Raw genomic sequence first — 24,518 nt, forward strand, 5'->3', positions numbered from 1 at the left:
GATGAAGCAGGCAAACCAATATTTTTTCCAGAGTGATCTGTGCTAGAGGAAGACATTAAAGAAACAGAAGAGTTTTTCTTTTCCTTCAACTTCTCTGTCCTTGGAGAAACGGATTCCAGTTCAGCTCCTTTTGCATTACAAGAAATGCAATTAAGCAGGCTCTGTCTCTGCCACTGTAAGTGCTCCCCAGACATCAGCTGGGCTGGCTGAGGAATGGGGAATAGATTGTGCCCTCAGCTTTTACACACAGAGCAAAAGACAAATGGCACAGTGATGTTAAGGTTCCCAGTGCTGCGGGGGAAAATGGAGAAGCTGGCTTCACCCCTCTTTTCCTAGTTCCAGGTCACGTCCAAAGGTTCCTGTCACTGTGCATGTGGCCTGTACATTCCCAGCAGTCTCACTGAGAGCTGCCTTCCCAGTGACCCCCGTCTGCAGGGGAGGTGTCTGTGAAACCCCCTGGGGATCCACACGCCAGGAGTGCACCTGGATGTGGAGCTGCCCCAGGAGACCTCCACCCATGGATGGGCCTGTGCAGAGCAGCCCTGGAGGTGTTGGGTCAATCTACCTCACAGAAACATTTAGTGTGGAAAAGACCCTTAACGTCATCAAGTCCAACCATGAACCAAACACTGCCATGTCCACCACTAAACCACCTCCAAAAGTGACACATTCTTCTGGCTTCTGTCACCTCAGAAAGAGCCTCCCTGACCCAGGACAAGTAGAGGGAGATTTCCTTTTCTGCTTCCTCTCCCCACCACAATTTTAGACATTGTGTGGTTTTCCCAAGCAGGAGATGATGTCAGGCAACTGGAAGAGCATTGCACCTAAATGGAATGGTCTGGATTGGAAAAGACCTTAAAGATCAGCCAGTTCCATCTCCCTGCCATGGGCAGGGACACTTTCTATTAGACCTGGTGGCTCCAAGCCCCATCCAACCCGGCCTTGGACATTTCCAGGGATGGGGCAGCCGCAGCTTCTCTGTCAACCTGTACCAGGGCCTCCCCACTCTCACAGGGAGGAATTTCTCCCCGATACCCCATCTATCCCTGCTCTCTGGCAGTTTGAAGCCATTCCCCCTTGTTCTGTCGCTCCATGCCCTTTTAAAAAGTCCCTCTCCAGCTTTAGGATGATGAGTTCCATGAAGGCAACAGACATTTTGGGAAAGAACCCGTCTACTTGGGGAGGGAATTGTCTACCTCATAAACGCTGGGTTTCGCTTCCCACGCCCTGAGGGCAGCTCTCACTTTAGTTTCCCTTCTGGTGTCTTGAGGAGTGTTTTTCTGTTTTCTTCCTTTTCTATTTATTTTTAACCAAATGAGGGAGCGCGGTGTCAAACATGGACACGAACCAGCAGAAGTCAGTAAATTCAAAGTGAAGGGTGCAGCTGCATCCCCGGCATCTGCCATGGGGCCTTTTTCGCTTCTGCTGGCGAGCGACACACCGGGGCTGACAGTTTGTCAGCCTTCACTTCCCATTCTTGTCCTTCCACTGCTTTGCATGATAATCCAGCCCTTTGCCTCTGACAAACACAGCCACGTTTTGAATCGTGTCCTCTGTAGGAGGAACACCAGCGGCGTTCAGCCGGGCCTTAACTCTGAGCAGCTTCTCCCCTCATAAACCCTCTAATGTGTAATTAGGAGGGAGCTTTATGACCCAGCTCTCCTGCTCTGAGAGGGGACTGGCTGGGTGTTTAAAACCCAAATAACTGACAGCTCTCCATGTCCTGGTTTGTCAGTGGCTGGATTTAGTGGAGCTGGGAGCCTCCCTCGCTGAGTGACAGCTTTATTTAGCGTGGAGACCCTGATTAATGGCCTGTGACGCCGGGCCAGCCCACGGGGCCCACGGTTGGCAGAGCGGCTCCTCTCCAACACGGGCTGGACACGGCGTTAGGGCAGAGGTGGCTGCACCTTCCCCTGTCGCTCAGATCCTCTCCCCGTGCCTGGACCTCCAGCTCAGATGGGACAGAGGCATCGAGGCTGGGAGGTGAAGATCAAATCCCCCATCAACAGGAGTTAGGATCACACAGAATCACACAGAATGTGTAGGTTGGAAGAGACCTTCAAGATCATCGAGTCCAACCCAGCCCTAACACCTCGACTACATCATGGCATCAAGTGCCACATCCAGTCTCTTTTTAAACACATCCAGGGATGGTGACTCCACCACCTCCCCGGGCAGACTATTCCAGTATTTAATCACTCTTTCAGTGAAAAGCTTCTTCCTAATATCCAACCTATATTTCCCTTGACGCAGCTTAATACTGTCCCCTCTCGTTCTGTCAGTTGCTGCCTGGACAAAGAGACCAACCCCCACCTGACTACAGCCACTCTTCAGGAAGTTATAGGATGGGGCAGGGCTGGGGAAAACTCGACAGAAACAAGGAGCAAAGAAATTTTTTTCTTTGTTGAGGAATGCATGCTTTTCCATCACACATTTCAGAGGCTGAGTGCCCAGTGAAAGGCAGTGGGTAATGAAGATGGGGACTGATGTGAGCGAAAAGAAAAAGCAAGGGCAGCCTCCCTCGGGATGTCCCTCTGAGCCCTGCACCTGAGCCCTGTTAAGTGTTGCAAACTTCTCTTTTCTCAGTGGTTTCTAAGAGTTAATGCCCAGCTGATGTCCCAGCCGTGGCATGTGCATTTTGCCTCCCTAAACTGAGCGGAAAATGCTGTGTATGGTACAGTAATGATTTTCAACTGAACTTAAAGGCCAGTCTTTGCTATCACAGGTGACCTTCTAATGAATTCTCTTTCAGCTGAACTTCTAACATTTAGACCACTCCTGGTTTTGAGGATGGGGGGAGAGGTGCAGTGAAGGAATTCACAAGTGCTTGTTCAATATTTAATCTCAAAGTTCACTACTGGAATAAAGTGATCTTTTAGTTCAGATATATCTGATTGCAGACATTGTCTACAAAGAGGGGTCTGGATGCTCCAGATGGATATAAGATAAATTATTTGAGGCTCTGGAATCAAAAATCTTGTTGGCCAGGGCTTGGGAAGCCACAGGCTATGCTGTGCATAGGGGTCAGCAGTGGGGATGATGTAGGACATCTGGCCACTGTAGCTGCATCAGCACCTCTCTGGGACCCCAGGGATAATGAGCTGGGTTCCATTTTAGAATCACTAAGGTTGGAAAAGACCTCCAAGGTCATTAAATCCAACCATTAACTCAGCACTGACAATCCTACCCCAGGGAAAAAAACCAAAGTTCTGACAAAGATTCTTTCAGTGAACGAAAGGGAGATGGGCCAGTGACTATGTGGCCACCAGCCAGAGCATCTCTGAGTCCCTGTGAGACAGAAATATCTCTGAAGAAACTTCCACCAGCATCCTTTGCTGCCCCACACCATCACCACCATAGCCAAGGGGACAGAGAGGAGGAAATTCAAGGTTGATCTCTCAAGGGTGGTTTTCCCAACTTACTGCAAGCTTCACAGAGTGGTTAAATTTGCACTTCTTGCTCTGCTGGGTTTTCTGCACTGTGCACCCTGATAGATTTGAGAAGAAGAATGAGAAAGTGTGTCTGAACAGTTGTGTTTGTTGTAATGAGTGCTGAACATTCACTTTTGTTGTTGCTTTTTCTTCCCCTATTTAAGCGGCTTTGAATGCAAACAAATTGCTTTTCAGACAATTCACAATGGGCCCAAATTCTCTTATTGCTGTTTACAAATGTGTTTATAAAAGCATAGGCAATTCTAGCAAATATGGCAATATTTTATAGTCGTGAGATGCATCTTCTGAGTATCGGTGGCTGCAACAATCCAACTTTGAAAATGCATCCCTCACTCCACCCTCTTCAGAGAAACTAAATCCCAAACTCCCTTTTTATTACATTGTAACTTTATGTGGTAGAAATAATCTCGGTTTCTATTGCCCTGTAAAAGGGAAGTCAATATTTTATCTCTTGTTTTATAGCCATTGTAATACCCAGCTAATACATAACAATGGTACATTATGATAACTTCATTATAGTCTGATCATGCTGGTGAATAATGCATTGGTCCGAGTTTAAAGCATGGCAGGAAAATTACCTATTTTTATTGTTCTTTGGTGTTTCTCAAATGCAGCTGGAACAATAACATCCCAGCCTGCTTTCTGCTTCCGCTGAGACTGCCAACCCTCCTGACCAGAAAAGCTGTGGTTTGGGGGCTGTTACACACTGTGTGTGTCACCAGATGTGCAGCGCCGTGCAAATCACAGAGCCAATATTTACTGGTGCCAAAGCTAAAACATTCACGTGGAAATGCACCTGCAGCATTAATCAATCCATCTTTGCTGCTGTTCCCTGTGGCACAGGAGCAGGCTGAGGGCCAGATCTTGCTCTGTTACACCAGCACTGTGCTGGAACCGCTGCGATGACTCCAATTAGGTTACGCTCAGGTAAAGGCAAAGCAAATGAGGACAGATTCCTGCCTCACACTGCAGCAGCAGAACGAGTCACTGAGGGTAACACTGCTGGCTCCTGCTTTATTGTTACCTTGATAACACTTCCAGCTACAGAAGCCCTGCTGCTGCTCGAGTCGTGCAGCGCAGATGACTGTCTTTCAAAGAGGCAGCTCCCACACTGAAGTCGTGTCTGTGGAGAGGTTATCATCCTATTCCCACTGCTGTGGGACATGGGAGAGAAAAATAGATATTGTTGGAACAGCTTTCTTAGCTAAAAGTAAAAGCCCAATGGGATGCTTGTGAGGTCAGGTCTGTGAGAGCTACGCTGGGTAGGCAAGCTGAGAGTTTGGCCCCACATGTTGACAGAGACTCCATTTTCTCAGCAGAAATGCTGGGCACCAATTCTTATTGGGAAATTGATCAGTTAGATTAATGTTTGATTCCTGCCCTCAAAATTTTTGAGTGGGATTTTTAATTATAGTTGGTTTTGCTTGTCCTGGTACCAGCATCCATCTCACTGAAAGTTGATTCCATTGTAGTCAAGCGAATGTGAGGTTACAGGTGTGGAGCAGAGATGGGAGTGGTGCCTGATCAGGATGTGAATCAGGATTAATGTCATTATGGCTGTGGAGAGCCAGGATTACCCTTCTGAATCGCTCCCATCAGAATGTCGTTGTGCTTCTAACAACTTCATCAGCTTTATAAAAATAAACAAAACTAATTTCTGTTTAAAACTGCAGAGCACAGAGTGCAGCACCAGCTCTGCCATGCAAAGGGCACAACACTGTTGCTGTCATGGAGCAAGCAGTACTCCAGTGACACCAATCCCCTGGCACCAGTTCACACAAGGTCACAGTGCCTTCCAGGACTTATATTAGTCCATGCCTCACTTGAGTGCTTCAACAACAAAGTAAATTTGGCAACGTAAAAGGCAAGCAAAACCTTTGTGGTTAGGACTCCTTAATGCTGCCTCGGGTTTACCTGATCTGTCAAATGACAGATGTGCTGATGGGTGACCTTACCCAATCAGGAGGCAGTGGCAGCTGCTCCAGCCAGCTCAGATCTGTGTGGGTGCTGCTGCTGATTGTAGAGACCTCTTCCAACTGGGCTATGAAAAGACCCCATCCTGAATAAATGCATTCAGAGGTGGGGCTTGCAGGGCATTCTGACATTTGTGTGTATCACAGGGCAGCCTCCAGGTGAGTGTGTCCCTGCCTGTGGCTCCAGCACACCATTAATGACAACCTCTGTCACTGAGCAGGTGGAAGTGCCAGGGCACACAGCTGATGCCATTTCTCTCCTTGCTGCTCTCCTAGATGAAGGACTTTGGGACATGTTTGTGAAGGACATCCCTCGCAGCGCCACCTCCTACACAGTGGGCCTGGACAAACTCAGACAAGGTGTCACCTATGAATTTCGGGTGGTGGCTGTCAACGAATTTGGCTATGGAGAGCCAAGTGTTCCTTCTGTGGCAGTATCAGGTAATCATGGATGTTTTTTTAAAAGTCTTTTTCAATGGAATTTCCCGGGGTTGAGGGAGAAGGGGGGAAAAGGAAATAAACCAGACTCTCTAGTTGCAGCAAATAATCAAGGGCAGCTTGTTTTTACTTGTTCTAGGATAAAACTGGAGTAACGCAATGGTGAATTAAGGCTTGAAATTACAGTATGTTTGATTCTCAAGAGGAAAAATGTGCATGTGCCATTTTTAAGCTTGATAAAGAACCTACTCAGAGTGTTTATGTCAGATCTCTCGTCATAAGACTAATTTGCAGAGTCCATGATTTGTTTGCTTTTTCTCCATTCTTGGTCTGGTTTTTGTTTGCTCTGCTTTCTCTTTTTTTTTTTTTTTTTTTGTTTTGTTTTGTTTGGTTTGGTTTGGTTTTTTTTTACTCTGGACTCTGACAAACATTTTCTGTGTTACTTTGTATTTAGCTCTCACAAACACAGCAGTGTAGTTTCACATGATTCCTGACAATCCTCTGTGCTGGCAGTCCTGCTCCAGTGTGATGCCTCCAGTCCCTCTCCACCAGAACAGCTCGTTGGTGATGCTCTGGTGCTCTTCCCACTCTCCCTGCTCTCCTGTGCTTACTCCCAGTGAACAGGGCTATGACCTAAACGTGCTTCCCAAATCCCTGTGAGCACCTCAGCCCCTCTGGTTTTCTGAAGGGACTTGAATACCTTGAAAATCAGATTGCTCTCAGCTTGCCCGGGCTGGGCAGCTGGAGTGCCTGGGCCTGTGGTGAGGTGAGAGACCGTGCCCTTGGGAAGGCTTTGCTGGGTCTCCTCTTCCCCCCTGCTCTACTCCAGGTCGCTTTTGAGCCATTAGGTTTCATCCTTGCTGTGTCAGCAAAGACAAGGGGAATAAAAGAACCTGATAAAGCGGCTTTGTGCTTCAAAATTCTGGAGAGTCCTGAGAACCTGGCAGTGCTCCAGTATCTGGAGTGGCTTTTATCTCTTTGCTGCTCCAGTGAAAGGCACGAACACCATTCAACAACTCCCCAGCAGGCAGGAGTAGCGAGCGCTGCTCTCGCCATCACGGCTGCTGCGCTCGTCCTGACACAATTAACCACTTACCCCGTGAGAGCTTCCACGGATTTCACTGAGAGTGCTACCCCTGCTTTTCTTCTTCAGGACAAGGGCATGGACAGCCCACTTCAAACACCAAGAGGCAGTGTTTTTTGGTCTCTGGGGTTTCACAGAGGCTGTAGCAGTGTAAAGGACCAGCAATCATGTCAGTCTTTCCTTTGCTCGAAGACATTATTCCTCTAAAGCAGGGCATGCATCTCCTTGTGATGCTTTCTATAAATAAACTGCTTGTTTATAAGTTCTCCACTTGAACAGAACTATTTAATTCGCCTCCTTTTGATGCTTCACTGTTCCTCTCAAATTGCTGCATGAAAGCAAGAGGCTTCCATTGAGATTCACAGTCATAAAAGTATAAAGCATTTTAGGCTGGCCACTTCAGCTGGCACAGGGAGGTATAAATTGCCCTGAATCTGCTCAGCCCAGCATGGCTTGTGCAGTTTGTCTCTAGGATTTTATTGGCCTGGACTGGCCTCCTAGCAAAGAAAGAGCGTGGCTGCACATCCCCGCTGCAGAATACCCAGTGATCTGGAACAAATTTGAGTGCGTATCATCAGGCTTAAAACAGATTTTTATTCAGATCCAGGCTTGGGACAGTCAGGGGAAGAGGGAAAGAGGGTTTGATGATAGTGAGGGGTTGAGTTGTTCTCCTGGCATCACCCATTCCTGCCAGGTGGTGTTCCACCTTACGGACTACAGGGAAATTATATCAACTGCTGGCTCATGCTCAGAAGCTGCACTTTTTCCCAAAGCTGAGGGAGCTCGAGGGAGGACAAAGAAAATATCACTGCAAGAAAACAACAATACTTACTGCTTTAAACCAAGACTGGTGAGGTAACTCCAGAAAGGGGAAGTTAGTGTGATTTTGTGTTTCCACTCGAGGTCAAATGGGATGAAATGACCTGAGACTGCACAAAACCCAGGCAATTGAATTGATACCCCTGTGCTGCACATCAGGCTTGGCTCAGTGGATGGAGAAATGATATAGAGTAGCAGTGAATGTTGGAAGCTGGAGTTAATGGAGGTACTGAAAGACACTGAACCAAGTGTACTTTGTTCCCTCACACTAGCTGTATTTTTCAAAGAGCCACTGAACAGCATTTTGGCAAGGTAAGCCTCCCAAAAAGTGAAATAATCATGGGTCATGGCAGGTGTATTAGTGGTTCCCTTGACCCAGGATTGCTAAGCCTGCCATGGTCAAGAAATGTGGGAGGAAACCTGCCTCTCTTCTCCTGGTGGTAACTTCTTAGCTAAGGGCCTCTGGAGCTGCTCCAGGGGTATGCAAGCTGCTTGTAGAGATGGAACTGGTTGCCCAGAGAAGCTGTGGCTGCCCCTGGATCCCTGGCAGTGTCCATGGCCAGGTCAGATGGGGCTTGGAGCAACCCGGGATAGTGGAAGGTGTCCCTGCCCGTGGCAGGGGGTGGCACTGGATGAGCTTTAAGGTCCTTCCAACCCAAACCATCCTAGGATTCTGGGTTGGAGCTGTGATATGCTCCTGTTCTCTGCCATCCTAGAAGGGTCAGAACCCCCTTGAGAGTCTGAACCCCCTCTCTCCTGAGCACCACTGCGGAGTCTTTGTTCACGGTGGGGAACAAGAGAAAAATTTAAAAGGGCATGAAGAGGAACTGTTATTTGGGTTTTGTTTTGTTTTTTTTTTTTTTGCTCTTTCAGCACAAACAGAAGCCCCTTTCTATGAGGAGTGGTGGTTTCTGCTGGTGATGGCTCTCTCAAGCCTCATCCTCATCCTGCTGGTGGTGTTTGCATTGGTCCTGCACGGCCAGAGCAAGAAGTACAAGAACTGCAATGGAGGTAAGGCATCATCTCTGTGCTGTGCAAAAGTCTCAAGGGCTGTGGGAATCAGAAATACCTTTCCTTTGAACCCCTGATTCCCTCAGCCAAGACTGTGTTTAGAGCTATTTTTCTTGGCAGAAGGCTTGGAACTTTTTGCTGTCTGGAGTGGTAGAAATGGCTTTTCCCTGTAGCCACACTGCATCAGGGTTTGGACACCGAGCAGCCATGGGCTCAGGACAGACTCTGGAAGTCCCAGGGGCTGCAGTAAAAGCCAAGGAGCCTGAGTCAAACACTTGGCAGATAAGGAATAAATAAGGAATTAGCTGAGACTTTGTTTAACTTTGTCCTAATTCCCTGATAGATGGGGAGAAGGAAAAAGATTCTGCTTTTCCATGGCTGTACCAATGCAGATATTCCAAATTCCTGTGTGTGAGGACTATATCACCATTCCTTTACACTGAGTGCCCTGCATATCACATTCCTTCCCTAAGCCAAGCTGCAGTTGCTGGGCTGCGGGCCAAGCAGCCGGGAGGTGTCTTGGTTATCTGGACCTGTTAGATTTTAACATACAGTGAGCATCAAGCTTTGAATTTTCCTTTAGTGATGATTTTTACCAGTCTCCTTTCTTGAAAGGAAAGAGGAGCTACCTGCTCTGTAACTTGGAATGTCAAATAGTCCCCATTCAAAAAGCCTCATTCTTGAGCTCTGAATATTGTTTTTACCTTTTCTTCTCCCTACACGATAAAGTCCTGGGAGGGTTCTTCACATGTGTATTTCTCTGATAGCCTCCTCCACCTGCAGCAAGAAATTTCTCTGATGCCAGGAGGTGCCAGAAAAGGCACATTAATGAGAAGGATCAGGTGGATGGGTCTCTGCACTACCTGTTCTTAGGGACTAATGTAATGAAGTCTTCCAGGCAGTATTTAGTAATTCAGTCCCTAAGTGAAGATCTTCTCTTTCTTTGTAATTCACTTCTAACAAGTGTAAGAAAATCAGATTTCAGTCCCACGAGATATAAGATGTATGCATAGCGTGGCATTTTACCAGGCTAATACTATTACATATTTGTATGCACAGCTCATAGGAAATCTCTCATCTTCGTGGTTTTACTGTGTGTTTGGGGGACAGACATGAAAAGGCAGGTCTGACCTGTGCTGTCAGATATCCGTGTTCACAGAGTCTTAATGCAGCACTGAAATTGAAGCTGAGGATAAAGCACCTCTCTGCTGCACAGTGGCAGCCAGCCCTTCTCCCTGGGACACGGGCTCAGCTCACACCTTTGGGATGACAAAGGATGAGCACAGGAGAGAACAAGCTCCTGCTAGATTTGATCACAAGAAATAATATCCTGGGCTGTGTTTTCCTTCTTCCCATCCCGTCCTTGTTCCTGCCTTACATTGTCTGGTGATTTCTCCAGACCTGATCCTCATTTCAGCTGTGGCATGTTTTTCCCGTTTGCTATCCCCTTACCCTTCCTCTTGCTTTTTTTCCTGTCTTCTTTTTTTTTTCTCTCTCTCCTTTTCCTCTTTTCCTACCCTTTCAAGTTTTACTTTCTCCTGCTTTGCTCCAGTCAGCATGGAATGGGATTCACAGCACCTGATTTAGGACATCTTCAGTAGCCACACAAATTAGTTATCTGGTTTCTATTTATAGTCAAAACTGAGAATAAGCACTTTTGAAGCACAGTTTATCTGTGACATTTTAGATACTTGCCTCTGAATGAAATCCATCCATCCATTCATGACTCCTTTCTCCTTTTTTGGCTTCCTATACCCCTTCACATTCCTGATACACTCCTTGCCTTTACTCTGTTCTCACTTGCCAATAAGGAAAGTAAAGAGAATTTCAAATAATTAATGATGTCATAACACAGAAAGAAGGACAAGTTAGCTCCTGCAGTTCTATTTGGGGAGAAAGTGCTTTTGTTTCAGCTGAACCTTTCACTTCCTGGCTCCAGGTAAAACCATCTCCAACGTGGAAGAGTCGGTCACCCTGGATAACGGAGGTTTCACTGCTCTGGAGCTCAACAGCAGACACCTGAACATCAAGAGTACCTTCTCAAAGAAAAATGGAACCAGGTAAAAAGCTGGGAATGCTGTGCTTTTGGGATGTCTTCTTTCTAGCTTCAAGCACCGTTAAACAAGCAAAAGGGAGACTGAAGGATCCAGGGAGGACTTAAATACCCAAGTCTCTGCCTCAGGCTGTGATTCTGGCTTCTAAGCATGATTTCATTAATCCCAGGGGAATAACAACATCCCAAACACTCATCCCTTGCATTTCCTAGGTCTCCTCCTCGGCCAAGCCCAGGGGGGCTGCACTACTCTGATGAGGATATCTGCAACAAGTACAACGGGGCTGTGCTGACCGAGGGCTTGGGCCTCAACGAGAAGCCCCTGGAAGTGTCAGAGTCAGAGGTAAGGATTTCCCTCTGCCTCAGCCTCACAGACACTGCAGATACTAATTTCCATGCTGAATCCTGGCAAGTCTTTGAAGTCCCAGTCCCATACCTGCATCATGCTGTGTGGTCACTGCTGGTCTGTCTCAGGGATTTTAAAAGGTTCAATTCACCAGGCTGTTTGCATCACATCTTAAAATAAAAATATCAAAGGAAAGAATGACAAGCAGGACTCAGCCAGAGCAGATTCCAGACCCAGCCTTGGCAGATACTCAGTTTTCCAGAGTCAGGTAGAAAGATAAGTGCAATCAGTCAGAGAGTGTGTGCTGACCTCTCTGGAAGGACCTGCACACCCCCTTCTGCCTATGGGCTGCAAACTTGGAGCACTTTTGGGAAAACACATATGTGCTGCAAAATAACCAGCTACTGTGTGGGGGAGGTTAAAGGTGAGATGTGCTCTGGATTGTTGCACTGACTGGGGTGTGGGATGTGGTTTGCAGTTTCACAGCTACACCAAACCCCACGATTCAGAGGAGTGGTCTGAGTGGTGACAGCCACTGCCTTGGTTACAGAGGGTGTAGGTGGGGAGTGATTATCTTGCCAGGGAGCACATGGTGAGGGCTGTGAGGGCTCAGCATTCTGCTCTCTGAACACCCCAGCCTTGCCTTTGGACTGCTCTCCAGAGAAGGTGGGTGTATGCCAGCACTGTCCATCTGGCAGGGCTCCATCTTGTGTTTCACATTCCCAGCAAGTAGGAAGAAAGCACTTGCTGTCTGTGAAAGTCCAGCAGTGGCCAGGGGTGAATAGACAGACTTCAGAGGAGATCCAGAAAGGTAAATCTGTCTCTAAAATCAGATGCTGTCAGCCGAGATCCTGACGAATCCGAACTGACAGCGCAAGAAGCGAGCAGTGGGCCAAACCATGCCAAACCTGACCCTTCCAGCAAGAAAAAATCACGGGCAGCAAGTAGTGAAAGAAGATGACAGTTTTCATCTGTAGCTTTTCTGCACCTGCAGCTACAGCTGCTTTTCCTGGCTACCTAGCTCTCACCTCCTGCTAATTACCACCGACAGCCTGCTGCTTTGTGCTGCCCTGTGGCCGACCCGTCGTGCAGGCAGCTTTCCTTGGTGCAGCTCAAGCTGCTGTCTCTGCATAGCTCCAGCATTACCCTCCAGATTAAGCCCACAGTGCTTTGGTCATGTCACTGTAACAAGCCAGCATTAAACCTGTCATTAAAACAGTTTGCTGAGCATGATCGTGAATTTAGCACTGGCACCTTTTGACATTAATTTCAATGTCCCGTGTGGTATTTCCTGGTGATGTGCAGAAGTCTCCTTGCAGGGTGTCATTATGCCTCCTATAAGCACTGTTTGTACAGCAGGGAATGAAGTGATTTGGGTGGATTTTTTCTCAGGCTATTGATATTGTTTATTTACTGTTGTATTGCTGTCGAGCCCGAAGGTCTCAGTTGAGATTCTGGTGTTTTTGTGAATGTGAGTGTGCACGTGAGCATTTTGTGCACAAAATATGCCCCTGTTTTTCCTTGGGGCTTGGATGTGCAGCCCACCTGTGTAATGTCTTTGATGCTTGTTTGGGGGGTTTTTTGTGGTGGGGAGTGCTTTTAGTCATGAAATGTTAATGTGCTCCCAGTAGAGGTAGCAGTAGGAGATGCTGCCTTTTGATCAGCCTGAAAATGCTGTTTATGTTGGCAGGTGCAGACAGGAGGTGAGGGTGGCTTGGGGCAGAGGTGGGCATAGAAGATTGACCACTCTCTTTTCAACTGTTCCTGTATCTATTAGCTCTTCCTGTTTGTCTTTTATTTTCTTTAAGTTTCTGTTCTCAGAGGAGATCTTAATAGACAAGCTCTGTTTTCTGAGAGTTTCAGATTTTCCCATCTGTCTTAGCAGGCAGAAACGTTTGCCATTAGATGAAGAGTTAAAGATACCTTTTCATGTAAGAGTTCTGCCCCGGCTTGGTCCTCTGCAGCAGAGGGTCCTGATTCTGTTTTCCTCTAATACATGTGTGTGTGGGTCTCAAATTCCACTTAATATGATGCAAATCAGGGCAGACAGGGACAAAAACTGTGCCTTTGCCTTCAATCCACTTGTCACTGTGTTACTGCTTAGTCTTACGCCTGCTGCCTGAGGTGTCAAGATTTTATATGGAAAAGAAGGAAGCTCACTGGCTTCAGGTCTCCTGGGGTTTACTGAACATGAAGAACTCTTGGGCTGACTGACTGCACTTAAAACACAGCTGCCTGGGAGCATTCCTCCAAGCTCCCTCCTGGAGAGGAGAGACACACAGAAACAAAGAGGAAATCAAGTAGGACTCTTGATATTCATAAATCAAGTGGTGAACTTACTCCATGTCATGAAAGCCAAGCACCAGTACTGTTAATGAGGTTAAAGAAGTTTAATAGGCAGGTATGGAGCAGGAGACTGCTATGAGTATAAATTCTAAATGATTAATAATAATAGGCTTTTAGTTAATGAGTCAAGTGGACAAGGCTCTGGATAGATAATCTGAAAAAACTTGGTGTTCACCATGTATAGAAATCTGATTATGTGTCTGCAGTGTCATCCAGCCAAGGAAGAGCAGGAGGAGAGGGGAGACTGGTGCACGTTTGTGTGTTCTCACAAGTCCTTGTGGTCTCCCAAAAGCTGTTTCCAGGAGAAAATACTCTCACAAGCTGCACATGTTATCAGTCAAGGCTGGGTGCTCTGGCCTTCCCACTGCTCTCTGCAGTCTGACTGGCTTTGGCTTTCTCAGCTCTGTTGGAAGATATTAATTTCCACTTAACACTTCAGAGGGAATAGGGTTTAACTTGTTTCCAGCAAAGCTCTCCAGTGATTTTGACAAGTTGGGCACTATGTGGAAACCAGCTGCAGCTGACACATAAAATAAGAGTGGGTTCCCATGTCCAGAGAAAAATTTTGCATACTGGGTTACCTTGTTTCTTTTACAGTATATTTATTTCAGGTCAACCAAAAAAAAAAAAAAAATCCTGCTGTCATCTACATTTTTAGAAGTAATCTTACAAGGCTGTTTCTTTTGTAGTCACTTAAAAGGATAACTGGAACTATTATCAAATTTATTATCACATTTCCCACTGACTAAGCCAGCCAACTCTGGTGGCTGAGTTGCCTCTAAGCAGGACTTGTGCGTTATGTGCTATGAAAAATATACCTAAATAGGCTCTCCTTTTCTGTATTTGTTGTTTCATAGGCATCCATGCACCTTTGGTTGACAGTGTGTAATGTCACCACACACCCAATCACGCTCCAGCCTATGGAGGTTTCCAAGGTAACACAGCCACAGTCGAAGGAGAAGGAGAAAACTGAAAACAAAGCAAAAAGCCCTGCAGCATTTCTATTTACTCAATAGTTTAAAAACCACTGAAGAGTAATCCTCCAGTATAAGCTGTCTGTATTGTCTTGCTAAACAGGTTTATCTTACTTTTCCTTGATTTTCATCAGGCTGTGGAATGCCAGTTTGGAGCATTCCTTGCTGATAAGGGTGGTTATTGGAGTCTTGCTGGGAGCAGACCTTAGGAGATACTTCAGCAGCACGGACAAAATAGTCAGTTCCTGCCTGTTCTGAAAGAAACACAGGAAAAAACGTGTTATATCAACACTAACAAGCAGGTTATCCTTTCCAGCATCAGTCTGAATGATGGTGAAAGGCTGAAGTTACTGCACCTCTATATGTTTCATGACAGTTCCTTCTGAAAGACCATGGTCTTATTTACACCAAATTAGTGTTCCCTTTCAGTTGGTATAATGAAGTAATTAGTGGACAAATTATCAGCAAGTGGTATTATTTTTAATTGCCTCTTTCAGTTCATGGCAAATCTGAGCGACACAGTATTTCAAACGGTAGCAGCTCATCTTAAAGTGTTCCTGGGATTTCTCCTCTTTATTATGTTGACTTCTGGCAATCTTGAAAGAACTTGGCTTAGGAACAGAAATTGTATTAGTTTTGTGAGTTGTTTTTTTGGAGGTGATGGACAGAGCTCAAGTGGCTGCATCAGTACTATTACAGCTATTAAATCGTGTCACATGCTTCTTTGCATTTCTCCTTAGGGCTTCCAGCCTTTTAGTTGGTTTCGTCCAACCCCACAGACCCTCTGTGTCTGTGGGGACATCAGGAAGACTCATAAAGAGCCACCAGAAGTTTGTGGGTTTGTTTTTTTTTTGCTCCTCATGCTTATGCCACCTCAGCTCAGCTGTGACCCCTTTGTTCAGCAGGGCTCTATTCCCTTGTGGGGTCGCTGAGTGTGTCTGAGTCAGTAAAAGTGATGGTGGGCTGGGGAAGGAGTCAGAGGACATGGGGCAGCACTGCCTTGTGCCTTTGACAGAGAGAGCAAATCCACGGGAGCTGGAGGAGTTCACACCTCTGGGTGCTGCTTCTGCTGAGCGAGCCACCTGTCACTTCTCAGGATGCAGAGACTTTTCTTCCACATCATCCCTCAGCTTCCCAGGCATTTACCTTAAAATTACACTCTGGACACACAGCACAATGTTTGGAGACTAATGCAGAGTGCAATAACTTGTTTCCTGCAGAGCACAGAGGGAACCAGGGTTTGGGGATCTTTTGGTGAAGCTGGCTGTGTCTGCAGCTGAGGACGAACCTGAGCTCCTGCTGCCAGGCCTTGCCATGCTGCCACATCTGCAGCCATCCATGGCACTCCTGTGGAGCAAAACAGACAGGGCAGTGCTGGCAGGATGCTCCTGGCAGCAGTGCCAACACTCTGGAGCTGCTCTCTGCACCCACTGGCTGTGAACTGGTCCAAATCTGGGGATATTCCAGGAATGCTGCAAAAACCACCTGTTCAGGAAGGTCTTTGGAGAGAGTCGGGTGTTGGCTTCCCAAGCCTGGCAGCTGGTGCAAAGGAGTGTTTTTCTAGGAGATAGGCTTGCTGTGTTCCTTCTGGAATAATTATTAAATGCTGGTAGGGCTTTGTTGTATTAGTAATTACTTGTCAAGGCACCTGAAGCTTTTCATTCTTAAAAATCAAACACTACATAATTCCTAAAGAGCCAAAGCCTGGGTAATAGTCGAAAGGAAGTTGTGCAAAGCTGTAAAGAGGTGCTTTGCTCACTTTTGGAAAGCCCTGGGAAAAATTTCTCAGCTCTGTCCATCACCCTCTGTGCTGGAAAATGGGCACGGAATAGTATTGAAGCAGCTACCTAAGCAAAGAAGTGGGATGATGGATGCTGTGCCCTTTTCAAACGATGGTTCACAAGGCATTTGAGGATTGTTCTTCAGAGACCATTAAAAAGAAGCTTTAGAGGAGGAGAGACAAGTTTTGTGGCAGGCAGGATCAAGAAGGATGTGTGTTTGCTGGGTGGTGTCATAGATCAGAACCACACCAACCTTTTGAAACTAATTGCGGCAACGAACGGTGACGAGCTGCACTTACATGTCTCTCTTGTGTCCTAGGCAGCTCCTACTTTGATATTTAAATGCCTCTAGAATTGGCAATGCAGATTATTTCGTGGGGGAGGGAAAGGAATAAAAGCTTTTGCAAGGTCTAACCGGAGATTTTGAGGGAACACGTGAGATGTGGAAATGCCTGGGTAAATGTTTGTGCTCGGGATGGGATGGGGCTGTTCCTGGCGGGAACATCCGTGGGAACAGAAGGAAAATGTGCGCTGAGATTCCATGGCCGAGGCTTTGCCGTGGTCTCTGCGCTCGACAGAGATGTACAAGCCCTCTGTGATTCCTCCAGCTGCAGCCCAGCAGCAGCACTTCAGAGGAGGGGCAGATGCACAGAGCTTATCTGGTTCCATCTCAATAGAGCTCCCGCTTGATATTGATGGGAGCTTTGAAGCTCTCCAGCCACCGTGCATAAATGTTTCAGAGGTGGGATCGGCTCCGAGCGCAGAGCCGGGTCTGACTCATCCCAAGGAAGCAGCCCCTCCTGCCTGGCAGCTCTTCTTCCCAAAATTTTGCATTCTCTTTCTTCTGTCGCCGCTGGTTGTGTACCTTGTACCACCCAATAATCAGCTGGAACATGCAAATAGTGTTATTTGCTGGAAAAAAGTCTGATTTTATTTAACTCTCTTCCAGTTACAGAACTAATTTTCAATACTTAACACCCAGAGTCCTGTGCAGGTGCCTTGGGCTGGCCACTCCAAACACTGGCCAAGCTAACCAGAGTGTTTGTGTGGAAGGCATCTCTGCTGTCTTTCCATCAGAAGAGGGATGCTCAGTTGGAATTGCAATAGTTCTGGTTGTGATTGAAAGCTGTTGGTTTCACTGTGACCTCTCTACACTTCCCAGCCCAAACAGGAGCTCCTGGCTGCCCCTGCACCGTTCTGCAGGGAATTACGTGGGATTTCTCTGTCATTTGTCATCAGGAGACTCTCCCTCTAGCAGCAGAGTCTGGCTAAAGCAGAGCACAGTGCTTGTGCCACACTGGGGCTGCCATCCCTCTCACCTTAACATTTCAGCTTCAGTCAGCTGGTGATGCTAAACTTGCCTCTCATTTCTTTGCACGCACAACAGGCTAAAAAAATCATCGATGCTAATGACCGACTATTTAATTCTATTTTTCCCGATGGCCCAGGTCACTGACTCGGATTACGAGGACGAGCTGCCCAAGCACTCCTTCGTGAACCATTACATGAGCGACCCCACCTACTACAACTCGTGGAAGCGGCAGCAGAAAGGCGTGAAGCAGCACCCGGCGTCCTACAGATACGAGGAGTGCACGGCCAGCGAGACAGAACCCTATTTCCAGACTGTCATCACGACACAGAGCTCAGGAGGGGTGTACACCCCGACGGGACAGCCCGCGCCCGGCTCCCGGACTCCAGTGACAGGATTCTCCTCCTTTGTCTGAGCGGGGCTGGGGACACGGCGGGACAGTCACAGGGACCGTGTGTGTGTGGCCGGGGCGCTGAACTGTGGGGGACCTCTCTTACCAGGGTAGAAACGGATGGGAACACACCTGAGGCTGGGTTGTTGGTGTTTTGGTTGGGTTTTTTGGTTTTGTTGGGGTTTGTTTTTTTTTTTTTTTTTGGGGGGGGGGGGGTTTGTTTTGTTTTGTTTGCTTTCTGAAGACAATCAACTCTATAAAAACACGGAGCTGAACTAGCTGAACCTTTGTTTAAGAAAACAAAAAGACAAAAAAGGAATTCCGAACAGTGATGATTTTAACCACTTGTGAATAGTAGGGGTTTTTTAACCGCTTTTTGTAACGCTGCTTCAGGAAGCAGCTCCCATACCCTTCCCTCTTTCTTTCTCTCCCCTCCTCCTGTCCCACCGCTCCCAAACAAGCAGGTGAAATCCCTAGATGCAATGAGTGACTTTGTGATGTGATTTGAAGAGAAAACATAAAACCTCCCAGGCTCCTTTTTCTTCCTTTTTCTCTACTCTTTTTTTTTCCTCCTTTTTCTCTTCTTTTTAATTTTTCTCTGTCATCAAGGTTAAGTAGTAAAACATAGAAAATGGACACATTTTTAGGTGAAAAGCAGACACCTCCTCTCTTCTCCTCCCTGCTCCACACATTAGGAGCACTGGCTGATCAATGTAGGCTCAGATGTGTCACTGTGTCTGCTCTAAGCTCACTACTGGTGTATTTATATTGAATTACTGACCTCCTTTTCTTTCTTCTTCAAACGGGACCTGCTGCATTCTTTAGATATTCCAACTCCAGGGCCTTTGGAAGAGGAGATGGCTCAAAAGAGCACTGTAGGCAGTGGTGGTGAAGCAGGTGGGAAGAATTCAGATGTAAGGTCAGTTTATTTTTGGTGTGGCTCTAATCCTCCTTGTGGACTGTGTGTACCATTTGAATCAGTCATTTTTTAAAAGTCAAAGGACACAACCCAGCAAGCCAGAGAATTTTTTCAATTAAAATTGCAGTGACAACCTAGGGAGTTTACTAATTGATGAGGGTTTTGATCATCAGAGTTACCATGCCCTGCCAACAGAAGTTGAGCATCCTTTCTCACCCAGACTCAGCAGTTCTGTTTACCGGTCTGTAAAAAAGTACACAGTGGCAGGGTTTGTTTGATTTTATTTTTTAGTGCAAAGACACACCACACAGACTGGGTGAGTTTTGGTGTCCACAGGTGCCTTTTATTGATTCTGCAGCTTCATATCTGGGAGAAGCAAAAAAGTGTCTCCAAATAAAGCTAACCAGGTATTTCAGGCATTGGGGTCATGAATTACCTTTACCTGTGCACGTTTACAGCCTGCTCTGTGCACTTGAAACTACAGCCTTTGGAAAGAAAAGAGGAGATTTTTAGTTTGTTTTCCATCTTTTTGTACAGCACACTTTTTGTTTTCTTCTTTTCTATCCTTTCCCTGAGTCTGTCATGTTTAGTAGCAAGTTTTTTACTCACAAGGAAGTTTGTCAGGCATTGAAAGAATCCAAGTCCAGCCCTTGGATGTAGCAACACTCCTGGGTCACCAGACTTATTACCGTGAGATTTTGAAAGGTGAATTTGGAAGTAGGAGAGTCCTTGCCACGCCAGGATCTGGCATTTCCTTCCAGGTGGATAAGCCAGGAAAATTGGTGCTTGCTAATGTCCTGTCAAGGCTCACGTGGGCATTGTTGCCATAGAAAATTGCCCCTGTCCCCTCAAGGGATGTGGGACATCCACGGCAGGGGGAGCAGGTTGTTGAAGCCAGGCTGCCCAGGGGCCTGGCTGGGAGCATCCTGGTGGCACCTCACCAGAACAGCTGAGGTCCAGGGGCCAGCTCAGCCTTGCTGTCACCTTTCAGTGCCTCTTGGGCAGGGCAAACAATCTCAGAACTGCTTTTACTCTTCGGCACTGCCTCCAAGCATTGCTGCTCTTGGTGCATGCAGACTCTGCATAGCTTTGGCACTGGATTGCTGTTCCTCTCCAAAGGTTCCAGGAAGAAAAAGTTCAAAACCAAAAACTCCAGTGGGTGTGTTTAAGGGCTTTTGAGTTTGGGGTAATGATCTGCAGCTCATTAGATGGCAAGGGACTCGCAAAGACACGGCTGAGCCAAAACCCTGTGAGTCATCCCCCTCTCTGCACCTGGGTAGGATGTGTGTGGGATGGAGATGGGGCTCCGAAGAGGATGACTTGGAGTGTGCTGTGAAGAGGAATGCAAAGCAAACAAAAAACCCACTGCCTTCTGTGCACTTTGACTGTTCTCTTAAGCCATATGGACTTTGCTTTAATTACTGAACTGCCAAAATTTGTTTTCAGTCTGCGTTTTTTGTTTCTTAGACAAAATTATCTACGTGACTTTCTGATTTGTTTTCCTTTTCCTTTGTCATTTCCTGCATCTGATTACGTATTTTAAACACATTGTTTTTATACATTTGAAAAAGCAGTGCAATTGCTCTTGGAATTTTAATGGCGCTTGTCCAACAGGTGTAAGAGGTAGTGCTGCAGGAGGAGCCCTTCAAGGACCACTGAGGACTTTAGGGATGTAAATTAGTAGGATGTAGATGGAACACCGAAGACTTTGCTCCAAAGGAAAGCATAATGTAACTCCACGTTTCCTCAATATTGCCAGATCTCAGTTGGTGTAAGGTGCAGTTACTCCCTGGGGCTGATCTTTGATACCACATTGAGAAAAAACAACCCAAGAAAACCATGGGGAGTAAAGGAAATGTGGCCACTGCTCCACTGAAGGACTACATGGGGAGCAGCACGGTCTGTACAAAGCAAGGAGAAGAGACGGTTCCTTTTTTCTCAGAACCAGCTGCAACTAAAAAGCCTGAGCTTGCTGAGGACCTGCTGAGTTGGCTGTGTGGCTCTTTTCTTCTGACTGCTGTCAAAATAGCAGGTTAGGTGTGATTCCTTTAGGACCTGTAGATCCCAACAAAGGTATTTCTGTTCTATTCTCATCCCTGCTGTTGTCACTCTTGGTTATGTTGTGTTCCGGAGCTGGCTTTTGTGACACGTGGGTTTATTTTCCATAGGTAGTTGCGGAGTGAGGAGGGGCAGTGCCCTGCTCACCCTCAGCTGAGCACAGGATGCGTTTTCTGCTGTGCAGGATCCTGTATCGCTCCATGTGTGATGCCTCCGCTTTCTTGCTAACACACTCCACTTGTAAAATATGGTTAATAGGTAGGTTTTATTTACTTCACATATCAGGGAAATTGTTTTATCTGGAAGGAAATACTCCATCAGTTAGGAAGAAAGCTCTATTTCATTGCTGCAATCTTTGCGAATTGCAGCCTTGAAATACAACTTTTAAACATTAGTTGTCACGTTACAGTAACTTCACCTATTGAATTTGCTACCATTTCCATCTTCCTGTTTAGAATAGTCCTGAAAAATGAAGGCTTATGTTTAAAATGTCTTCTTAGGATATTTTATTTTTATTTATTTATTTCCCTTCCCCTGTTTCTCAGGTCTCTTGGTGACTGCTACTGAAAAATAAAAGCAGCATCATGAAATGACCAAGGGAGAAATTTCAGGGAATGGTTTGATAGGAGCTTGTTTTTCATGCAATAGCCATAACAATATCCAGTCTCCTGCAGGTAAAAAGTGCCCAAGTCTTCACCTCCTGCCAGGGCTGAGGTGACACCAGTCACCACTGTCAGCAATGCTCCCAGCCCCAAACCTCAGGTTGTCCCTGTCATAAGTAATGTGCAAAACTGCACACATGAGAGGAGCTGAGCTGTTCCAGCCCACTCCGAGTAGAGAATTTTATGCCCCCCAAAGTCCATGTCACATGTGGTGTGTCCCCACCATGGCCACTCCCACACCCTTGGGTGGAGTTTTTTCCATTCCTACCTTTCAATGCTCTGATGTTTGGGCAGGGCCAGCGCTGTGCAGGTACCAATGGCAGTAGTGACAAGGGACAGGAGAGGGCACTCCTTTGCTGTCATCAGTGACAGTCTCTTATTCCCTACCCTGGGAGTCATTCATGTGGCATGCCTTCATGGGGAGGGGAGGGAGAGGTGACAGCAAAGGCTTTCATCAGCATTTACTAAAGGAATCACACTTTGGCCACGATCCCACTTTTGGGAGCAGTTGGCATGACTGGAGAGAAGAAAAAAATACACAGAAAAAACCCTAAACTATTACTCAAAATTATTTCTTTTTCCTCTTCATTTTGAGTGTTAAAACCAGTGATGTTTTGCAGATGGGCCAAGATCTCATTTTTCTTTCTTATACCAAGGTCTCTGCCAGAAGCTGCTGTAGCTATTGTTTGGACTAAGTATCTTGACATGGGGATGCATTTATTATCCTTGCCATTGCTTCCCTGAAGAAATCCATTGGGTCATCCAAAGATTATCTAATCTGCTTTTCAAAAAGGGAGGAGAGAAAGATCTTTTTACATACAGAGCACTGGTGTCTTTTCCCATTCATTGCTTTCAGATACAGGGCAACTTGTTGGAGAAAAATCCTTTTAGAAAAGGCATTTATCGGAAACTTTCAAAGGAAGTAAACAACCACATAAGAAAGATAACCTCTGGCAGAGGCATGAGAAATCTTGAACTCCAGAAGCCTGTGATGTGTAAGAGTGACCAGGATGCCAAGACCTCTTTTTTTTACTGATCTCCTGTGCCAGCAGCAGCCTGGAGGACACACGCAATGAGGGGTGATGTCTGGAAAGGAAGAGCCACAGAGCCGCTGGGACATGGGCAGGTGGTACTGCAGACAGCTCCACTCAGCCTGGAGTTCCTGCTCGTTCAGTCACATTCCTTAGATTGCTTTTATAGCTTGTTGCCAGCACATGTGAAATCTACACATTATCAAAGTGTTCCTAGAAGCTACAAGGTTACCAGAGGTGGGGAAAGGTTTGTGGGTGAGGTGTTCAAACAAAGCCACACGTGTCATGATGTGGTTCTACAAAACCCATTGAAACTTCCTTATGGAAACCAACCTTGAATTGGGAGTGTGTTCACCCCAAGACTGAACATGATGGGCCTGAAATGGCTCCACCTGACAAGTCACAGAATCCCAGAATGGTTTGGGTTGGAAGAGATCTTAAAGATCACCTTGTTTGAGCCCCCCTGCCACGGGCAGGGACACCTTCCACTAGACCAGGTTGCTCCAAGCCCCATTCAGCCTGGCCTTGGACACTTCCAGTCCTTTCTGTTCTTTGTATTTCTGTACTCCTTTTGTCCTCCCCCTGCCTTCCCAGAGAAGGAAAGCTGCCTTGCACTTTGTGCAGGTGTAGAGTTTGCCTTGCCCAACAACAGAGAGCCACAACGGATAAGCACACACATGACACCTGGGACAGGTGAGATTTGTTTGAACTAGGAGTGAAGTACCATTAGCACTTGAGATTCAGGCTCTGACTCAGAATTTTATCTTCTCAAAGCTGCCACTTGCCTACTTTAAACGGCCTTGGGGCCTCAAGACTTGACAGGAAATTCATTATTTCAATGCTGTTTGATCACTGTGCACTTTCTTGGGGCTTGAATCACTGGATACAGAGACAGGAATGGGGTTACAGAACTTTATATCAAGGTGTTTTCCCATTTGTGTCCAATTCACTAGATTTGGGTATATCTGCTACCATGGAATGGTGGCATTCTGCACGTGGGAAGTGCCACCAGGGCTCCCTTTGATGTCATTACACCCCTGGGGCCTGTCACAGTGCAGTGGGAGCTCTCAGGTAGCAGAAAGGTGCAAGAACCCCATGTTCTGGTGAGTTTGTGGCTGGTCACTTTGCCTCTCTTGGGTTGGAGTCCATCCCCTGATTTGGTATCTGCTGTCAGCTATGGGGTCGGACCACCTCACACAGCTGTGTCTGAGCTCCCCTTCGGTGTACTCCGGTTATCGGACCATTGCTTTTAATTCAGTGTCTCCTTGGAGAGTTGCCCTGGATTTTTGTTCCACACCTCTTGTTAGCCTCACCTTCACCACTCCACTATTTTATATGAGAAAGTTACTTCTTCTTTTGCAAACTTGCTTCTGATTAAAAGAACCCTTTTGGAAACATCTGTGTCTTTGGTACATTTGTTCTGTAGAAGGGGGGGAAAAAAGTATTTTTCCAGACTCTTCTGTTGCTGAAAAAGTTTCTGGGTGTCTTGCCAGCATGCTCACGAGTTAACAGCTCAGGACACTGAGAATGTAACACGGACTGAAATTCCTCACTGTTTGCTCTGGACTGTAAAATCTTACAACCCCTGCTGCTTCTCAGCTAAGCTCAAATAGTTTCCGCACAAAATTTGATCAGTCTTAAATATTTTATTATTTTGCAGCAATAAACTTCCTCAGATCCCTGGTACAGGAGAGTCAAAACCGACTCAGAAAGAGAAACCCACGGGGCCAACATTTTTTATGCCTTTGTCCCCTCCCCAGCAGTGTTGTAGCAGTTGTTAATCAGTTCCCACAAACGTGCAGATGTTGGGGAGGCAGGACCAGATCCCAGCTGGGGGAAATCAGGGCAGCTCTGTTATTCCAGGGTGGTTG

The 24,518-nt window shown here is 46.5% G+C and overlaps 1 protein-coding gene across 1 annotated transcript in view; it reads left to right on the forward strand.

Annotated features, from left to right (window-relative positions):
• Positions 1-24,042, forward strand: part of SDK1 (sidekick cell adhesion molecule 1) — a 391,467-nt gene extending 367,425 nt beyond the window's left edge. The window contains exons 42-46 of the mRNA XM_066198540.1: positions 5,702-5,866; positions 8,640-8,777; positions 10,717-10,837; positions 11,044-11,173; positions 17,726-24,042. Coding sequence (XP_066054637.1) covers positions 5,702-5,866; positions 8,640-8,777; positions 10,717-10,837; positions 11,044-11,173; positions 17,726-18,001 — 830 coding nt within the window. The 3' untranslated portion in view covers positions 18,002-24,042. The remainder of the gene's footprint in view (positions 1-5,701; positions 5,867-8,639; positions 8,778-10,716; positions 10,838-11,043; positions 11,174-17,725) is intronic.
• Positions 24,043-24,518: the final 476 nt, after the last annotated feature.

Source organism: Chamaea fasciata, unplaced genomic scaffold, assembly GCF_029207755.1.
Source record: "Chamaea fasciata isolate MVZ Bird 193981 ecotype frontalis unplaced genomic scaffold, bChaFas1.0.hap1 SCAF_16, whole genome shotgun sequence".
NCBI lineage: Eukaryota > Metazoa > Chordata > Aves > Passeriformes > Sylviidae > Chamaea > Chamaea fasciata.